This window comes from Bos grunniens, chromosome 22 (assembly GCF_055505025.1).
Source record: "Bos grunniens cultivar Pamir isolate PY7600 chromosome 22, Bosgru_T2T1.0, whole genome shotgun sequence".
Taxonomy (NCBI): Eukaryota; Metazoa; Chordata; class Mammalia; order Artiodactyla; family Bovidae; genus Bos; species Bos grunniens.
The window spans coordinates 32,766,719-32,787,749 of record NC_141186.1 but is presented as its reverse complement, the minus strand read 5'-3'; the positions used below and the strand labels follow the sequence as shown (position 1 = coordinate 32,787,749).

Below are 21,031 nucleotides of genomic sequence, written 5' to 3'. Positions count from 1 at the left end.
TCCTGACCATGAAATCAGTTTATAACTTTACTAAAATTTCAGGTGGTATGATGGTAATGTGACAAGATGTACCTACCAAAAATAAATCAGCAGGCATAACTACAAGAGACTTTACCTGTGAGGATCTCTGTTTTCTTTTTGCCAAGTCACTTTTAAGTGAAACATTAAAAAAGTATGCTGAGATGCACTTCTAGTTTTCATATAAGGAACATATTTAAAGAAAGTACTATCTTTAAAACAGCCTAATAGGATCAACTTCCTAAACTCACCACTGATACCCAATGCACTGTGGTAATGGATTTTTTGTTACTGGACTTGGTTTAATTGCAGGATATGTGGCTGAACTTGAGGGGGACTGTGACATACTTGAGATTGTATGTGAAATAGTGCATATATACACATGTGCCAGAAGGAGGACAAAGAACTTTCTTCAGCATTGTAAAGGGTCCTGTGAGTCAAAAAAAGCATAAAAGACAAATGCTTCTGGGTTATGAGTTAATTCATTAAATATTAATTTCATGCCTACAGAATACAGGTTTTCCTATACAAGAAACCCCCAGCAATTTTTTAAAAGAGATATTTACAAGAAATTACCACTTTTTCCCTCCCAATTATACTATGTAAGTGTTCTAGAAAGTTCTGATCTGGCATAGGATTAAATATTATGATTTATGTATAAACGTCAACAAAACAAGACAAAACATGGAGTCTTGAGAAAAGACAGTTACAACAGGGACATGCATCAGCCCAGGCCAGGAAGCCATTTCTCCCTTGTACACAAATCCCCACTTACCTTGGTTGGCACAAAGGTGAGAGGAACACGTTCGTCTTCCAGCATGCGTCTGGATGCCTTTTGCCAATACATATAATCAACGAGAGATTTATGGTCGAAGTTCCCTGTTGGTGGCTTGTCGGTCTGATCCTTCTGAATCATTCCCACGGGAAGCCTGGGGTCAGGGGCCATGACCTCCATTTCCGACTGTAGTTCTTTGAGCTCTTCTGGGGACAAGGTGGCCAAGATTTCTTCTTCATCAATCTCCCCATCGATTTCTTCTTGATCTGAACTCCTGCTATGTTCTGACATGACTCTGTTCAATACTTTTCTATCTTACTACAAGAGGAGAAATAATCAACAAAGATTTAAAAAAAGAAAAAACTCTCTCAAGAAGTTCCCCGTTAGTAAGTATCCCAGGTCAATACCACCTTGAGGAGGTTTCCCTCCCCACCAAGAACCCCAGTGGTGCTTGCTGAGCTGCTAGGGGTGACTGCAACTAAGTTCATGCTGTAACTATATTAAGCAGGGCTTGGCTGGAGACGGTCAATTTATGGAACTACTATGCTCCTCTCTTCAGCAGCTTGAGTCAGCTGTGCAAATCCATCTGACATTTCAGTACAGCTGCTTAGGTTTGCCAGGCCTCCCAAACCTCTACAGGAGTAAATTCTTAGTTCTCTTCCTTCCTATACAAATTCATGCAGCCCATACACACACCCAAGTACTGCAGGGGAGGCCACTTCTTATTTAAATGATGAAAGCAACTTACAATATTTCAGAAGAAAAATCCAAACAGCGACTTGAGGTCTATTGAAGTGAAAAATTCATTTGAAGGTGGAAATCAAGCTCTCAGGGCTTGCCTCTTGACTACCATGAGACTCTGGAAGCAAATAAAACAGCACACAGGCGAGCAGAGGTCTGGCTATGTTACTCACCCACAGCGTAAGCTGAACCTCTGCAAGATACCCTTATTTGCATCCAGATCCTGTGATCTAACAGATGGGGATGAGCAGCACTTGAATTTCACTATGAGTGAGGAATTTAATATTTACATAATTTGTTTTTCTTATTAAATATCCATTAAGCCAGGATAAAAATGTAAATGGATCTAAATGGAAATATTAAAAAAAAAAACTCAAACCATTAAAGTACTGGAAGCAATTATGAAAATATTTTCTTTTTCATAACTTCAGAGGACAATATGGCAATATTTATCCAAATGAAAAATGCATACTCTCTTTGACCAAATGCATACTTTCAGTGTGTAGGAATGTATTCTACAGATATACCCCCCACATGGGTGAAATAATAGATGTGTACAAAGCAGTGTGTTGTATGCTATTATTTATGTCATAAAACATAAAAACAATGTATGTATATATATTCATACAAACTTTATCAATAGATCCTTGGAAAGATACACAAGAAACCAATACTAGTGGATGCTACTGGAGAAAGAAATGGGTTGTCTGGGGGACAGGACTAGGAAAATAGACTTTGTTACTGTATACCTTTTATAAGTGCAAATTTTGAAACATAAATATAGTGCCTACTCAAAAATTTACATTTATTGTATAAAACTTAGGATAACACATGGAAGCATAAAATTTCCCCTTATTGCACCACTAAGAGCTACCGCTATGAACATTTTGGTTTATCACTCTAGTCAGTCCTTCCTTCCAGGCATATAAACTCAATAATCGTTTGTCATCTGTCTGTTTTTTAACTTACAAAATCATGTGTTTTTTTCTAGTCAATAATATATTCTGCTACTACATTATTTTTAATAACTCCCTGTTAAGATTCTTTATATGGAAATTCCATAATTAATGTAACCAATCTCCAATTATTGAATATTTGGACTGTTTTTGATGCTCACAGCACTTCTTCAATAAATATCCCCTGTAGTAAAATATTTATACACATGCAAGTTTATTCCTTTAGGATAAATCGAATACATACCAAGAAGTATAATTACCAAGTCAAAGAACATAAGGAAATTTAGGGCTTTTCATATGTATGGCTTAGGTGATCCCCTCAATATTACTATAACCCATCCTCAATACATGTATATTATTTGCAAATTATATACACGTGTTACTATTTCAATATCATCTATAATATATAATTGTATTTATACATAAATATAAAATATACATTGTCAAACAATATATTCTTGAATATATATAATGTTTACAAGTATAAATGAATTTAAATATATACAGACATCTGTATAATAAAACATATGGAAAAAATTACATGTGAGAAGTTTTAAATGGACATTCTAATATTTTCTTTCTACCCTAATGGTTTGTTTCGAACACCCCAAGATCAAGAGGCTTTTCATATATATGGCTACATTTTTCCCCAGAAAGCTTTTACCATTTACTTGGAATGATCATTTTTAAAGTAAAGAACAGATACACAGTGGCAGCTTACTCTTGGCCTCTTTGTGGAGATGTCCTCTTCCACCCAGTCCTGTAAAAGGGAAGTAAAAGCTTGGCCTCAGCGGGCAGAGAGGTAGACCACTTTACAGACAACTGATTTGCAGACCATTATTTCCGAGGCTTAGCTTGCAGAACAGTGATCACAAAGAGTTGGACAGTACTGAGCACGCACACACACGCACGCGCGCATACACACACACGCAAAGAGACTGTACCAACAAGAGTTTTGTGTTCAAGGAGGTTTGGAAATGTTATATTCTGCAATTGTCTTTTAGAGATTTGTAAAGCACATGAACTTTTAGACTCCGAGAAATAATATGTGAAATAAACCCATTTATTTAGCCCAATACTCCCCAACTTTATTTAGTTAATTCAAGCTTTTTTTTTCTTTTAAAAATTACTAATATCCTTGCAATTACTTTCAAAATTTGTACTTTGGGAATTAATGATATAAAAGCCAAAGATCTTGAATCAGTCTGCTGGATTCAAACCACAGCTCCACTCCTTAGTAACTGTGTGATGTTTGGCAACTTACTGACCCCTAATTCCTCATCATATAAAAGATATCTGAGAGTAATATTCACCATGTTATTAATGAGAGAATTAAATGAGGATACAGATAGATATTGATGTAAATATATAAATTAAGTAGGATGGTGCATGGCTCAGAGCAAACCCTCAATACACGTTAAATATTGCCAGTTTCATATTTCACGGATAACCACAGAAACACCTGAAGAAAAACAACGGCAACTGTGAAATGTAATACATTTTATAAAAACCACTTTCATAACAGAAACCATTATATTAATGGCAATAAACAAAAATGGTTTAAAAAATCTTGTTGCTCTTGCAGAAAGCAACTCGGAGGCTTTTAGGTGGAATTGTGATAGGATTCCCAGGTTTCTTAGTGAAAAAGAATCTGCTTGCCAATGGAGATGTGGGTTCAGTCACCAGGTAGGGAAGATTGTCTAGAGAAGGAAATGGCAACCCACTCCAGTATTCTTGCCTGGGAAATCCCATGGACAGAGGAGCCTCGTGGGGTTGCTGCAAAGAGTTGGACAGAACTGAGCACGTTTATAAAGAAAATAGAAAATCATTTACATGTAAATAGGAAGCTATCCTGAGAAAATGATCTGAATTGTTGCTTGTAAGCTTTCAGATTCGTATTACTATTCTGGTGACCAAATGCTTTTGATGATCATGCAGATTTAGAAACTTCAGGAAGGGACGCTGCCTCAGCTCACTTACATCTTGCTGAGTGAGTTTGGAAAGGGGGTACATCTCTCCCAGCTGCTTCCATGGTGCACTTCATCCATATGCTGACGGGAAGAGTTTTGCTGGTGTAATTAGCCTCATTTGATGCACAGATGATTTAGCTGTGCTTTCGCTTAATGATGTTCTGCTGCTGCCACCTCAGCAGCTTCTCACATCAGAATCCACCTATGATGCCAAGAGAGCAACAAGCTGTAGGATCACCGACTGACTTTTATAGTCACACAGGACATCACAGATCAGAATCTCTGACAGAGGTTTATTCAGTGCCTGGGACCCCCACCCCATTAGAAATTACTAAATCTGAATTCTCAAGTTTGGTCCAGGAATCTCCATTTCTTTGGCAAGCTCTTCAAGTGATTCTGGTGTATAAATGGGTATGAGAGGGAATTCCTTGGTGGTCCAGTGGCTAAGACTTCATGCTCCCAATTCAGGGGCCTGGGTTCAGTCCTGGTCAGGGAACTAGATCCCATATGCTGCAACTAAAGAGCACACAAGCCACAATATACAGCCAGTGCAGCTAAATAAATAAATATTTTAAAAATGAGTATGAGAATCACAGCACCATTGCAAGCCACTCATTTTAAAGATCAGGGTCAGAGACCTTTAGAAACTTTGCCTTTGATGAGGTTCAGAACATGCTACCTCAAAATATGGCACCTTGGCATATTGACTATTTTAAGCTGGAGGACTTTGAGAAAGTATGTGCACGAAGGACTCTTTGATCTCCCTCTTCATCCCTGAAGCAGGTCATGAGACCCTCCTGAAGACAAAGGGCCCAAGATGAATCCAAACAGGCCCTAGTTGACTACCTGTGTTCATACCATCTGCCCTTTCTCATTTTCTCCTCCTGACGTTCCACTCTTCATCAAACCTAGTATAAAAACCCTCAAGCTTAGCATGTCTTGGGGTCTTCGTTCCCTTATGAAGACTTCTATGTCACGCAAAACTTACATTAAGTAAATCTGTATGTTTCTCTTGTGAATCTGTCTTCTGGCACAGTTTATAGGGCGAGAATTGGAGAATCTAGGAATGCAACAGGAATAAGAATTTTTTCCTCCCCTACCCTGGGAAAGTCAACCTCTGGGCCTCATTCCTACTTCATCTGTAAAAGTGGGATGGTAAATGGACCTACTTTAAAGGATTTGGTGGGGGGGAAACCCTAAATGGCATTATTCATATTAAGTGCTTATTAACCATTAGTTAATCTTATATTTTCACAAAGAAATTGTGTGAGTCTTTCATGCCTGATATCTAGCAAATATTGTTCAAGCCAAAAATAAATGGCTTTTCCATTTTAGTCTTTCCAAAACAGCATATAAAATACATGTAAAAGAACTGTTTAAGGCTTGATACATTTGTGAAAAATCCTAATGGTAAGAGGAAGCACTTTTTTCTTGGATCTATCCAGTTTTCCATCCCACCTTCATTCAGGAGACGATGACTGTGGACAAGCCATCTATTTCATCAGCCCCAACACTAGCTATTAATATAAATGGACACAACTTCTATAAACGGTTCCCAAATGTTACTAAATAAATCAGTTCTGTCCTGTTTGTGGCATGCTATTCTCTTATGCAATTCCATTTGGGTCACAACGACTCTGCTCACTGGCTGCAAATTGCCTGAAGATTTTGTGAGTGTGAAATAAATGCCTCGCTCTCTCCTCAAATTTCCCTGACCCACGACTGCATTGCCTCAGGATGCGCACTTACAAGGTAATTGCTTCCTAGACTCAAAATACCCAGCCTGTTCCACTCTTACCAGACTCCAGAGTAGCATGAATTACAAAAGGATATTTACTATTTTGTTTTCATTGGTTTAATAAGCCATCTCAGAATTCTTAAACTGATTTGATTTTGGCCTAATTTCAAAGGTAAATTAATTCTATAACTTCTGAAAGTACGAGGATGCTATCATACTACTAATACTGCTACTACACTAACTATTAATGGCACTACCATTACTGCTATTAGCAATACAGCTTCTACTACGATGGCTACTACTATTACTACTAATGCTGCTACAAATACTAGGACTATTGCTGCTATTACTACTATTAATGTGACAGTCTACTGCTATTAATTGTACAGCCATATTGCTAGCATATTTGAGCACTTAATACCCCTAAGCTTGCGTTAAGTGATAGATGTATATGTCAATTTTTTCATAATCTTGGATAATCAGTACTTTTATTAACCTCCTTTGACAGGTATTAAAACTGAAACATAGGCATTTGAGTTAAGGACTGCCTCTAAATTTGGGGCTCTTAATCCGTGTCCTCTGTTAGCTTCCTATCAGTCCAGCAGAAATTGCATCTCTATGTGAGACTAGAGTCACATAGCACAGAAAGCAACTGCTCTGAGACTTGAGCCTCCCTGTTTCCATGATAAACTTTCCCACTTCCCTGCCTGCCTTTGGTCTCCGCCAAAGGCCAGTGATGGCAACTGACTGCCTTGCCAAAGCAAGCTCTGGGTAAGTAACCTGTATGTTCTCATTTAGGTGATCTTCATTTACTTCCATAATTTCAGTGCATTCTTCTCTGGCCATCGACTATCACATAAGAAATAACAGCCATATTTAGGAAGGCATGAAGACAAGAAACTCTAGATCCTGACCCAGAAAGATTCAATAGATAAATATCAGCCCCCACCTAGATAAGCAGAACAGCCCAAAAGAACATCTCTAAAAGGGACTTCTCAGACTTGTGATCACCAAGGAGGAGGGGAGGTTAGGAAGGGGTGGACTGAGAGTTTGGTGTTAGCAGAGGCAAACTACTATTAGAATGGATAAACAGAAAGTCCCTACTGTATAGCACAGAGAATCATATTCAATATCCTATGATAAACCATAATGGAAAAGAACATGAAAAAGAATGTGTATATATATATATGTGTGTGTGTGTGTGTGTGTGTATAACTGAATCACTTTGTTGTACAGAAGAAATTAACGCAACAATGTAAATAAACTATACTTCAATAAAATAATTTTTTTAAAAAAGAAAGCAACTGCTCTGCTTCTTGGGGCAAATAAATGATGAAAATAGGCAGACTGCAAGTAATGCAGTCATAGACAGCTGTGCTATCATCACCAAATACCTATTGAAAATGGGAAGATGCTGTAAGAAGGATTCTTGAACCAAACTGGGTGGAGAATACTGAGTTAAAGAAATTTAGAGATATTTCTTAATCAAAAAGCTATGAACATGCTAACGAGAATTGTGAATTTCTAAATTGAGAAAATCATCTTCTGTACTGATAACCACAAAAAGCTTTTTAACAGAGAGCATTTGTTCTTCAGAACACATTTTGTGAAACGATGATATAACCAAGTCAAAGGAAGAAAACAAGAAGGAAATACTCTAAAACACTACAACTCCAAGCGGAGGGATTACTGATGACTTTTCTTTTATTTCATTTTTATTTTTGGATCCAATCTTGATTTTTTTCCATCTTTTTTCTAGGTTCAGAAAACCAAATAAATGCTAGTTGCTTTCTACAACATAGAAAATAATCCCAAATAATGTTTAAGTCAATATCAGGATAACTGCCTTAATTTTCCTATAAACTTGGGATATGAGCACCCTGTTAAAACAGATAAAAATAAATGCAGGTCTGATCAAATTTGTAGAACAAAATACTTTAACCCTTAGGTATTCCACCCTTAGGTATGATTTTCTATGGCATTTGTAAACAGAGTGGGCAAGTCTCAAGTCTTTCTTTTTGGATCCCTTATGTGGATGACATTTCCCTAATCCTTTGATGAAAAGCCACATTATCCAAGGAAGAGCTATCAAAACACTTAAACACTGAAAGCACGCCTGGGATTTCTTGAGGGTTGTCTGCAACATATTTCATCATCAAGAAATTTACTCAATTGAACTGTAAATTCAACTCACGGTCTGTTGAAAGCAAGAATGATTGCACAACAATGCAAATGTACTTAATGCTACTGAACTACACACTTAAAAACAGTCCATCTTATACACTTTGTTATGTGTTACCACAATAATAAAAGCAAGGGAAATGAAATGATTTAGGTGGCATATTTTATTCTGAAAGATCCTCACAACTTCAGATATTTCAAAGTGTATTCACAGCACTGTCTATTCCAGTGAACTAGAAACAACCTCAATGCCCCACAATGGGGGACTGATGAAATAAACCAGACCCAATTCCTATCTCTAATACTTTAAAATATCTTTAAAAAATTGGTGAAGCTTTATATTTATTATTACGGAATAATATCTACAATTAAGCGAAACATGCCTGTTATTAAATGGCCTAGTAAGGTAAAATGTTTAAAACATGTAAATATAGTCTATATACATTTATTTCAGAAACTGAATCTTTATCAATATGCAACAATCATTGTTTTCTGCTTTAAACATGTCCAAGTTATTTGAATATTTTGCAAATGCATATATGATTTTAATATCAGAAAAACCTTACAGCAAGTTTTAAGTGTGTCAATATTTAGACACTATCCTTGTAGGGATCATTTTACATGATTAAAATTTAGGCCACTGCATACATTATCACAGAAACTACCATGGACCTCTATTTCACTGTATTTAAATGAAAACTTAAGAATTAAGGCCATTTTATGGAGAAAGCAATAAGTAAATGGGCCATGGAGTAAAATTTTGTTGCGGGGAATAAGCAGCAAAATCAGTATTTCAAACATTTGTTCCTTCCAGATTAAACTAATTTATACACTTTGATAGACTTTAAAATAATAAAAAATGTTTATGGAAATAAAGTATAACTTCTATTTTAGAAATATAGTTTATTAATAGGTCAATGTGAAAAAAACTAATTAAAAATCTTGGAAATAAGCAACACGATTATTGAAATAGACTATACAATGAATGGATGAACTCCAGCTGAGTACGCAGTGCATTTTTAAACTGCAACATAGAACCGAGATGTTCAAAATGAGATGGGGGAGCCAAAAGAATGAAAAAGTAACCAAAGTATGGAGAACGTTTCTAAGGTTCCCACATTTGTTTAACAGGAATTCTAGAATAAAAGAGTGGAGAGAATTGTGAAGAAGCAATATTTGAAGATAAATTATGGTTAATTTTCCAAGTAATCATACCAGTCAGTCGTAAAAGAGATCGACCCTGAATATTCATCGGAAGGACTGATGCTGAAGCGCCAATACTTTGGCCCCCTGATGCGAAGAACTGATTCATTGGAAAAGACCCTGATGCTGGGAAAGATCGAAGGCAACCGAAGGGGCTGGCAGAGGATGAGATAGATGGATAGCATCACCAACTCAATGGACATGAATCTGAGAAAACTCCGGGAGACAGTGAAGGACAGGGGAGCCTGGCATGCTTCAGTCCTTGGGGTCGCAAAGAGTCAGACAAGACTGAGTGGCAGAACAACAACAACAATTTTCCAGAACTGAAGAAAGACATAAGTCCTCAAAGTAAAAGTACTTTCTGAATACTAAGCAAAATAAATTTTAAATCATTTTAGACCATCAGCAGTCTTAAAACAGCTGCACCTACTCTGCCATTCTCAGACAACTTGCAATAAAAATGCAGAACTTTGAAAGAAATTACCAGAGAGAAAAAAAATTATCTACAGAATAACAAAAATCAGAGTGATAGTAGACATCTTATCTACAGTCACAGATGCTCAAAGTCAATCAAGTATTATAAAAAAGAGAAGTACCAACTTCAGGAAAGTGACTCTCTGAACAGAGAAAGAATAGCATAAAAGGAAAAGGTGAAAGTGTCCACTAGCATTTATTATATAAGACCCTACTCAGTTTTTCTGAATTACTTTACAAAATAAAAAGCCACCTTTTAAAAAAGTTAATAGTATTAAGTTCAGCTACAAAAGAATGGATAATCAAATTGTGGTATTGTATATAAGAAAAGACTACTCAATAAAAATGATGCCCATAGTAACATGGTTGAATTTCAAGAACATTTGGTTAATAAAAGAAGCTGGACACCAAAAAATACATGCAGTAAGATTCCATTTGTGTGGAGATCCAGAAGAGGCAAAGTGAAACCATGGAGATAGAAATCAAAAGAGCAGTACTTATGGAGGGTGGGGATTGACTGGAAAGTTGGCACTAGGGGATCTTCTGGGGTGACAGCTAAATCTTGATTGGGGTGTGGGTTATATTTCACAGTGTTGTTTAGTCACTAAGTTGTGTCTGACTCCTTTTTGACCCCATGAACTATAGTCTGCAGGGCTCCTCTGCCCATGGGATTTCCCAGGCAAGAATACTGGAGTGGGCCACCATTTCCTTCTCCAGGAGATCTTCCTAACCCAGGGATGGAACCCACATCTCCTGCATTAACAGGCAGATTCTTTACCACTGAGCCACCAAGGAAGCCCATGTGGGTTACATAGGTGGATAAATTTGTCACAACTCATCTGTTTGTATAGCTGGGATCTAGGAATTTCATTCAGTGCACATTTTATCTTAATGTAGAAATAAAATTTTAAACCAAAGTTGACATTTTAAAAATGCAGACCATTCAAAAGTGGAAAAAAGACCCACAAGACTGGTGCCACCACACACTTGAGGATACAAGGCCAAGGGCACTTCAGTTGATTGAAATGCAAGGAGAAATCTAGACATCACAGCTCTGTTACTCAAGAAGCATTCAGGATATCAGAGAAAAGGCCAGGGCTTCAAGAAACTAGAGAAGTATAACCTGAAACCATGTTCAGTGTCTTCAGAATTTTTTCAAATCTTACTAAGCTACACACAAGCTTTGTCTCTGGTCTCTTTCCAAAGAAAGAGCTGGAAAATACGGTCACTGAAATAAAATTAGTGGCTTTTCTTTGTGTAAAATAAATATGTAAACGTTATGTAAATGATGTAAATCATACCTGCTCATTATAGGAAAAAAATAGAAGTTATAGATAAGCAGAAAGAAAAAATTGAAATCACCAGTTAGCAAATATGTACTCTTAACACGTGGTTTGTTTTCTCCTAGGCTCTTTTTTTTTCTCCAAAAAAAATGTACCTTTCTAAACATTGCTTTTAATCTAATTTTCAATTTTGTTAGTGAGATTCTGCACATCATACTTTGCAGAAACCTGAGGCTGTCTTTGTTAGCAAAGAGCAAACAAGCAGATAATGTAATTAATCCTATTTTCCCTGGACTTAGAATGTGATCTTAAAACGTCTTCCTTGGTTACTCTGTTTCTAAAGGTGGGTCTATTGCTGTCTAAGACAAAACCAATTTGTCTTTCAAATGTTACCATTTATGACTTGGAAAGTGTTCTGTGATATTAAGCTAGTAATATTTCTTCACAAATGATTTCTTCCCACAAATACAAAAGCACCGTTACCTAGGCTTGTGCTTGAAACATGACTACAAATGGCTATAAAACATGATTTTTAAAAATGAAAACACTAGAGTTTACCAGCCTAAATGATTTAGGATCCCTTCTGTGGTCTTTTTGGTAGGATATACACTTAACCAGGTATTTCTGCCATCCATCAAAACACCTTTGCAATGTCTATGAGAGCTGCCTTTAGCCAATGCTGGATTCTGTTCAACATTCTCAATTTGACTATTTATTGTCCATTAGAGTACAAGCGATATAAGATCAGAGACTTTATCTCATTGGCTTTGTTATCCTCAGTGACTAGAAGAGATAGAGACTCAAAATGAAAATCCTGAATGAAGAGTAATAGATTTTCATGTATCGAGGGGCAACTGATTGCTGAAATAATTTACAGTCTTCAAGATTCTTCTCCCTTCCTTCTGCCTCTCCTTTCTCTTTCCATTGTGGCTGGACATTAATGTGTGAGGATGAGAATGCAGCCTGACTACGAAGAGCTGGGCATGCTGCTGGGTGGGACATGCCAGCAGTTAGCCTATTTCCCCCCCTTTCTTCATGATATAAAAGGGAGGAGAGGTAACATTCTAAGATGCAAAAGATAAAATATAATTATTAGTAAATTAATTGAAAGTTGACTTAGTTATTCCTTGCATTTTTTATAACAAAAGATTTGCCAATGTCTCCAGCATCATAAAGCTTTGTAGGGACAACTTATAGTGCCTATCTATTCTTTATGTCTTCTCATGGTTCAGGGCACACTGTGAGTTATCAAGTATTTTGGTTGAATGAATGAATGAACCACTTCCAAGGTGACTGGGGAGAAAAGGAGGGTATGTGTGATAGTTATCAAAAGTATCCAAAGTTCTTCTCAAAAATAATTTGATGAATGTATGAGGACAACAGGAACATAAAAAAGCCCAAACTCAGGTGTCGCCACCTCTGCCCTGACATGTGGAACCAGGCCTGTGCATCCGTCTCAGCTGTGCCACAGAGCTCCCACAAGGAGATGTCAGCTCCCACTCCATCAGGACACAGATATCACCACCTGGCAATTCTGTGCAGCCTGGAGACTAACCGGAGTCTCAGTTTACACCACGAGGTGGTGGGAGGTTCTGTGACAACGTTTAAGACAACTTGAATCCATAATAACCAGTTGTAGTATAATATAGCCAACCGTACTATATAGCGGGTCTTCAAGCTGCAACTCAAAGTTACAACAACTGAACTTGTGAGCTTTTGTTGTTCCAGAGCAAACTGTGGAGTTAAGAGGTGAAAAATGCCACAGAAGACCAGCACTGAGTCAGAGTTATTGTTTCTCCAGGTTTTTTTTTTTTTTTAAGGCACAGCCAATATGAAGGATTATTTCAGAGTTCTTCGGTTTTACTGGTTCATAATACATTTCTCAGTAAACTATTTCAAGGGGTCATGAACATTTTTTAACAGTATGGTTCTTACTATCTTCAGAATTTCTCACTTGAAAACCCAGGTTTTCTTCCAGGGGTTCAGAAAATCACCCCAACCAGGAAGGAGAAACAACTACAAAACTATTAGGGAAATCACTACCAGAGATTGATTTGTGCTCATCCTGTCATCATCATTTCGCTTTTATTTTTTTAGTCACAGTGAGGTTGTCTCCCTAATGCTGTGACCAACGTCATTCCTTACATACCTCCCATAATTCTTGGTTCCTATTTTTAAATTAATGACAGTGTCATATGCTAAATGTTTCAAAACAAACTTCACCCTGTTGGCTTCAATTATCCCCCCTGATAAAGATTACAAAGTGATTGATTTAAGCATTGCTCATTGTCTTTGGTTGCCAGACCTTCCCTGACTTCGCTCAGCAAATGTTTCCATGTAACACAAACTAGCATCGCTTTAAAAAATACTTGTGGGTATGATGGAGCTTCTAAAATTGAAAAAAAAATTTATCTGCCTGTCCAACTGCAATCCACTGAAATGCAATCTGGGGATTATAGAGTGTCAGATGGTACCTTTACAATAACAACCACTCAGCAACTGGCGAAATACAAGTGCAAGGTTCTGGGTAAGAGCTAAGACTATGGGACGCAGTATCGGCGTGTTTAACAGTTAGTGTGGGCATAATCTAGGCAAAGAAATTACTCTGCGTTAGTGGTTTTTTTTGCTGTAGTTTTTAATAAATAAAATCATTTGGAGGTTTTCTATATGTTACGGCATTTGTAATTTCTAAAATGACTGTACCCTTTTTTTCAAAATGTTTGTTTCAAGAATAACAAGAAATGACTTCCCAAAGTTTCATGAAAAAATCAAAACATGGTATTTCACTAGCATATTTTGATCTAAAGTAAATCTATTTCTTGCATGCATCCCAATAGATTTCCCATCTTTCTTGGCATCAGAACATATTTTAAAGCCTTAAACATTTCTTGAGAGCTCAAACACATATGCATACTGTGTCAATCCGTTATTAAAATTAAAATAGAATTTTAATTAGTGCAAAAGTACTCTATTTTAGGCAAGATAAATAAACAGCCAATTACCCAGTTGCTACCAAGGCATCCAGATGGGCTGCCAAGGCCAAGTCAGGGCATCACCCAGGAGAAAATCACAACTACTACAGCTGGCTGAGGCTTGTATTACAGACCAGTAACGACAAATACACGGCACTGTATCAGCACTCCCCTAAGTCACGGCCGTGGCAGACATAACTAATTGATGACGGCACTCTCTCAGCCCAGGAGCAACCTCAGAATCTTTCACAGAGCCCCACACCAGGCAGCTACTCTCTATCAAGTCAGTGTCTCATATGAAACCTATATTCAACCTCCAATTAAAATCCACTTATCAAATAAGATGGATGAACAAGATATTTCTCACTTGTGTCCCCCTTCAACAATAATTTGACATTATTCACGGACAGAAGTGTCTCTCTGGGCACTTTCGGATCAAGGCAGGAGATTGTCAAACCTCCTTTCAGTCACAGATGGAGGAGAGAAGTTGTGAGAAGGCAGATGCACACCTAGGCGGCTGACTCACGGACCACGGTCTCAGTTACAGACCCAGAAACAGCTCCATGCCCCTGAGAACTTAGCTACAACCTGTTACCTGGAGTGACAGGCAAATTTGGTCTTGGAGTACAAAACGAAGCAGTTCAAAAGCTAACAAGAGCTTTCCCAAGAGAACGCAGTGGTCATAGCAAACACCCTCTTCCAACAACACAAGAGAAGACTCTACATGTGGACATCACCAGATGGTCAATACCAAAATCAGATTGATCATATTCTTTGCAGCCAAAGATGGAGAAACTCTATACAGTCAGCAAAAACAAGACCAGGAGCTGACTGTGGCTCAGATCATGAACTCTTTATTGCAAAATTCAGACTTAAAGAAAGTAGAGAAAACCAGTAGACCATTCAGCTATGACCTAAATCAAACCCCTTACAATTTTACAGTGGGAGTGACAAATTGATTCATGGGATTAGATCTAATAGAGTGCCTGAAGAATTATGGACGGATGTTTATAACACTGTATAGTAAGCAGTGATCAAAACCATCCCCTTGAAAAAGAAATGCAAAAGGTAAAATGGTTGTCTGAAGAGGCCTTACAAATAGCTGAGAAAAGTGAAAGGCAACGGAGAAAAAAGATACACCCACCTGAATGCAGAGTTCCAAAGAATAGCAAGGAGACATAAAAGCCTTCCTATGTGAACAATGCAAAGAAACAGAGGAAAACACTAGAAAGGGAAAGACTAGAGATCTCTTCAAGAAAATTAGATACCAAGGGAACATTTCATGCAAAACAGTGAAAGTGAAAGTCACTTTCGTGTCCGACTCTTTGCGACCCCGTTGACTGTAGTCCATGAAATTCTCCAGGCCAGAATACTGGAGTGGGTAGTCTTTCCCTTCTCCAGGCAATCTTCCCAACCCAGAGGACAGAAACAGTATGGACCTAACAGAAGCAGAAGATATTAATAAGCTGTGGCAAGAATACACAGAAGAACTATACCAAAAAAAAGATCTTAATGACCTGGATAACCATGATGGTATGATCATTTACCTAGAGCCAGAGTGCAGAGTGTGAAGTCAAGTGGTCCTTAGGAAACATCACTACGAACAAAACTGGTGGAAGTGATGGAGTTCCAGTTGAGCTATTTCAAATCCTAAAAGATGCTGCTGCTAAAGTGCTGCACTCAATATGCCAGCAAATGTGGAAAACTCAGCAGTGGCCACAGGACTGGAAAAGGTCAGTTTTCATTTTAGTCCCAAAGACAGGCAATGCCAAAGAATGTTCAAACTACTGCACAATTGCACTCATTCCACATACTAGCAAGGTCATGTTCAAAATTCTCTAGGCATGAACAGTATGTAAATGCAATATATCAAAACTTATGAGATGCAGCAAAAACAGTTCTAAGAAGGAAGTTGATTGCAACAAATGCCTTTATTAAGAAAGAAGAATCTCAAATAAACAACCTAGCTTTACACCTCAAGGGATTAGAAAAATAAAACCAATCTAATCCCAAAGTTGGGCTTCCCTGGTGGCTCAGTGGTAAAGAATCTGCCTGTCAAGCCAGAGACACTGGCTGGATCCCTGGGTTGGGAAAATCCTCTGGAAAAAGTAATGGCAAGTTGGAGGGAAGGAAAGATGGCGGACGTACTTGATCTTCATGAGGCTGGGGGCGAGGATTTCGCCATGGATGAGGATGGGGACGAGAGCATCCACAAACTAAAAGAAAAAGCGAAGAAACGGAAGGGCCGTGGCTTTGGCTCCGAAGAGGGGTCTCGAGCGCGGATGCGTGAGGATTATGACAGCGTGGAGCAGGATGGCGATGAACCCGGACCACAACGCTCTGTTGAAGGTTGGATTCTCTTTGTCACTGGAGTCCATGAGGAAGCCACGGAAGAAGACATCCATGATAAATTTGCAGAGTATGGAGAAATAAAAAATATCCATCTCAATCTGGACAGACGTACAGGATATCTAAAGGGGTATACTCTAGTTGAGTATGAAACATACAAGGAGGCCCAGGCTGCTATGGAGGGACTCAATGGCCAGGATTTGATGGGACAGCCAATCAGCGCAGACTGGTGTTTTGTTCGGGGTCCACCCAAGGGCAAGAGGAGAGGTGGTCGAAGACGCAGCAGAAGTCCAGACCGGAGACGTCGCTGACCTATCCTCTGTTGTTCAGGTGTTCTCTCCAGAGATTCCATCTGACCATGCAACCTTGGAGAAATACGGCTGGGGTGGAACTTACTGTGTTTATATTTAATCTCTTACCCTGTTTAGTGTTTCTTTTGAATTATGAATAAATGTACAATTTTTGTTTTCTAATTACTTAACTTCCCTTTTCTAATATTGCAAGCTCTGGAGTACTATTTACAGTGAGGCAGTATGGGTCACTGTGAAGATATTTCTCCCAGGGACTGAATTCTGTGTGAGTTTCTACGTTAGATAGTCTCCAGTGTCAGCTAGGGTCAAGTAGAGACACTGCTCAGTATTTCTTTTTCTTCGAAGCTAAGAGAGCAAGGGTAGAAGTAAGATGTTCTCATGACAGTAAGGAATAATCATTCTGTTCCTATATATGCTGTCCTGAGCAAGTGGTAACATAGAAATGTCTCTTTTTGCTCTCCTGTGTTTCTTGCTGCCACATTTGTTTGTACTTCTGTCTAAGAGCTTAAATCTCCTGTTGGGGCACTCTTCCAGAACCTCCTTCCCTGGAGGAGTCTATACTATGTTCTTGATGCCCTCTTCAGCACCCAAAGGTGAAGGCCCGTAGAGGAGGGGATCCAGAGGAGCACTGAGGAGGCCAAAGAGGAAAAGGATGTGGCTGAGGCTAGGAGGCACTTCAGTTAGCATGGTGGGAGAGAACCAGTACCAAAGACCCAGAAGGTAATAAGGTGTCCAGCAGAAGATGAAGGTCAGCAGGATAAGTAGGGCCAGTCGTAGGGCCCGATGATGAACACGGGAGTGATTGTATAAGAAGTGGCAGAGGGCAAATTCACCTGCAGGGGCTGGGAATTTAGAAAATTCACTCAAATTCAGAACCACTCAGCTTCTAAATTGATAGGCAGAAATTGTGAGATAGAGCTCTTCCCTCTATAAATAGAGAAGCTGCAAGCCCTCCTCCCCTTCCCAACCTGGGACTATATGCACCCTTCCCATCAGGGATTATGACAGACATGCTGGAAAAAAGGTTTCAATTTGAGGTGCTATGGTACACTGAAGCTACAAAGTCTGTTTGAAGTGTTGTTGGTGTCCAAGAGCAAAGGAGAATAGTGATCACCCTTCTTCTTAATTCTTGCCTAGCTAACTCAACTTCAGAGAATGATAGCTAGTGGCTGGTTAGAATTGAAGGCATTCAATGAAATTAGTGTGGTATTAGCTGCTAGAGATACAGTTTGTTGTTAGTCGCTAAGTTGCATCCAATTCTTTTGTGACCCCACAGGCTATAACCCACCAGGCTCCTCTGTCCATGGGGTTTCCCAGTCAAGAATACTGGAATGGGCTGCCATTTCATTCTACAGGGGATCTTCCCAACCCAGGGATTGAACTCGAATGTTCTGCAGTGCAGGCAGATTATTTACCACTAAGCCACTGGGCAAGCCCCTTGGTTTGATAGATAGCTATCATATTAATGAGGCTAGACAATAGTTTTAGGGTAGGGGTTAGGGCCTGGAGGTTGGAGTCTCACCATGGTTCCCCTTCCTTGTCTGGGGAGTAGACACACTGCAGACAATGTGGCTATAGCAGATGGTCATTGCAATCAGTGGCAGCAGAAAGAGACAGCAGAAGATGAAGAGGTTGTAGATGATCTCTTGCCATTGAGTCTTGAAGCTGCCTTTGGTGACACACCGAGTGAAGGGACCTGGACCAGCGCGTCAGACGGTACGGAACAGGAACAGCTAGATTGGAGTCAAGGACTATTAGAACTGGTCTCCCTTCCTTTTCCCCTGCCAAGCTACCTACCAATTCAACACTGTCTCCTCCCGATTAATTCATTCTTTTGTGTGTGTGTGATTGTCAAGAAATTTGGGAGCTAATACAGTCCATAATCTCAATCCATTCTTAATTCCCTGCAGTGCTGAGTAATGGTACATCCGTGGTGCCATATTTAAAAGGTTAGAAATGTATCTTGAAAATCTCTTATTTTCCTCTTAGGGTATGCTTATTAAATCCAGAACTTAAAGGATCCTGTCTTTTGAGTACTATCTACCATTTTATAAAAGGATATCTCTACCACCTCACCCACATTTTTTTTCCCTCACCATTTTTAGCTGAAATTATTTTCCTGATGTGTCTGTGATTAATTCTGTGGGAAAAAGAAATCTTATATAAAATGGGAGGTGCTAGAGTTGCAGGCTATTTTGCAGTCACTCTCTAAAGTGACTTTAGTAATAGTCCTATGTACAATAATTATAATGGTGAAATAACAATAAAATTTAACATTTTCCAAAAAAAAAAAAAAAAGTAATGGCAGCCCACTCCCCTATTCTTGCCTGGGAAATCCCATGGACAGAGGAGCCTGGTAAGCTACAATCTATGGGGTCTCAAAAGAGTCTGACACAATGATTAAACAACAATCCCAAAGTTATCAGAGAGAAGAAAATAATAAAGATTAGAGCAGAAATCAAAGAAATAAAGACTAGAAAGACAACGGGAAGAGTCAGTGAAATTAAAGGTTGGTGTTTTGAGGAAGTAAAAAACTGACAAACCTTTTGCTAAACTTACCAAGAAAAAGAGAAGACTCAAATAAACTAAATTACAAATGAAAGAGGAGACATTACAACTGATACCACAGAAATACAAGGGATCCTAAGAAACTGCTATGAGTAATTATACACCAAAAACTGCCTAACTTAAAAATGAATACTTTCCTAGAAACATACAACCTACCAAGAATCAGTCATGAAGAAATAGAAAATCTGAATACATATCCATGATTTTCAAAGGGAAAAGAAGGGGGATAAATTAGGAATTTGGGATCCACATACACATAGTACTAAATATAGAAAGATAACCAACAAGGACATGCTGTAGAGAACACAGAATTATACTCAGTATTTTGTAATAATCTATAATGGATAATAATCTGTTTTAGGGGGTTGTTTTTGGGGGGCTTTTTTGGGGGGCCTCATAGCTTGTGGGATTTTAGTTCTGCAACCAGCGGTTGAACTCAAGCCACTACAGTGATAGTGGCAAGTCCCACCTGCCAGACCACCAGGGAACTCCCAAGGATCTGAAAAGAAATATATATACATACATACATACATATATATATAACTGAATCACTGCTGTATATTGAAACTTGACAACAACTGTAAATCAACTATACTTCAATAAATAAATAAAATTTCAAAAAAGATAAAACATCTGAACAGGCCAATAATGACTAAGGAATTTGAAATAGTAATAAAAAAACCTCCTAACAAAGAAAAGTCCAGGATCAGACAACTTCCCTAGTGAATGTCACCAAACATTTCAAGAACTAATAACAGTCCTTTTCAAACTGTTCAAAAAAAACTGAAGAGGAGTAAATACTTCCAAACTCATTTTATGAGGCATGCATTACCCTGATACCTAAGCCAGATAAGGACAGGCCAAGAAAATAAAATTACAGTTCAATATCTCTGATGAATATAGATGTAAAAGTTCTCAACAAAATATTAGCAAACTGAATTTAACAGCACATTAAAAAGATCACAGACTATGACTAAGTGGGATTTATCCCTGGAATGCAAAGATGGCTCAACATACACAAATAAATAAATGTGATACAGCACATTAATAGAATTAAGGATTAGGATCATGTGATCTTATCAGTCAATACAGAAAAAGCATTTCAAAAAATTCAACACACTTTCATGATAAAAGTTCTCAACAAAGTGGAAATTATATATATAATCTCATTCCTAGGTGGTGCAGTGGTAAGAGAATCCATCTGCCAAGCAGGAGATGCAGGTTCAATCACTGGGTTGGGAGGATTCCTGGAGTAGGAAATGGAAGCCCACTCCAGTATTCTTGCATGGAAAATTCCATGGACAGAGGAGCCTTTTGCGTCCATGGGGTCATAAAGAGTTGGACATGACTGAGTGTGCACTCATGCACATGCACACACACACACAAATGTATCTGTGGAATACACACAACTCAATAGCAAAAAATCCCCCAAATAATCCAATAAAAAATCAGCAGGCAATCTGAACAGACATTTTCCAAAGAAGATATACAA

The 21,031-nt window shown here is 38.3% G+C and overlaps 1 protein-coding gene and 1 pseudogene across 10 annotated transcripts in view; one reads left to right on the top strand and one right to left on the bottom strand.

Annotated features, from left to right (window-relative positions):
* Nucleotides 1-21,031, bottom strand: part of LMOD3 (leiomodin 3) — a 45,761-nt gene that overhangs the window by 15,330 nt on the left and 9,400 nt on the right. For 3 of the 9 annotated variants that reach the window (XM_086366880.1, XM_086366879.1, XM_086366882.1), the window contains 3 exons: nt 3,212-3,250; nt 1,542-1,764; nt 794-1,111 (listed from right to left, as the gene is read on the bottom strand). In XM_086366880.1, the coding sequence (XP_086223006.1) occupies nt 794-1,084 (291 nt within the window). In that variant the 5' untranslated portion in view covers nt 1,085-1,111; nt 1,542-1,764; nt 3,212-3,250. Of the gene's footprint in view, nt 1-793; nt 1,296-1,541; nt 1,765-3,211; nt 3,251-4,470; nt 4,663-21,031 lie in introns of those variants that run through there. The other 6 variants (XM_086366885.1, XM_086366886.1, XM_086366887.1 and 3 more) reach the window with 5 other exon arrangements.
* On the top strand, nt 16,409-19,269 carry LOC147348265 (RNA-binding protein 8A pseudogene; annotated as a pseudogene). The gene has a single exon (XR_015151303.1). The product of XR_015151303.1 is annotated as an RNA-binding protein 8A pseudogene (transcript).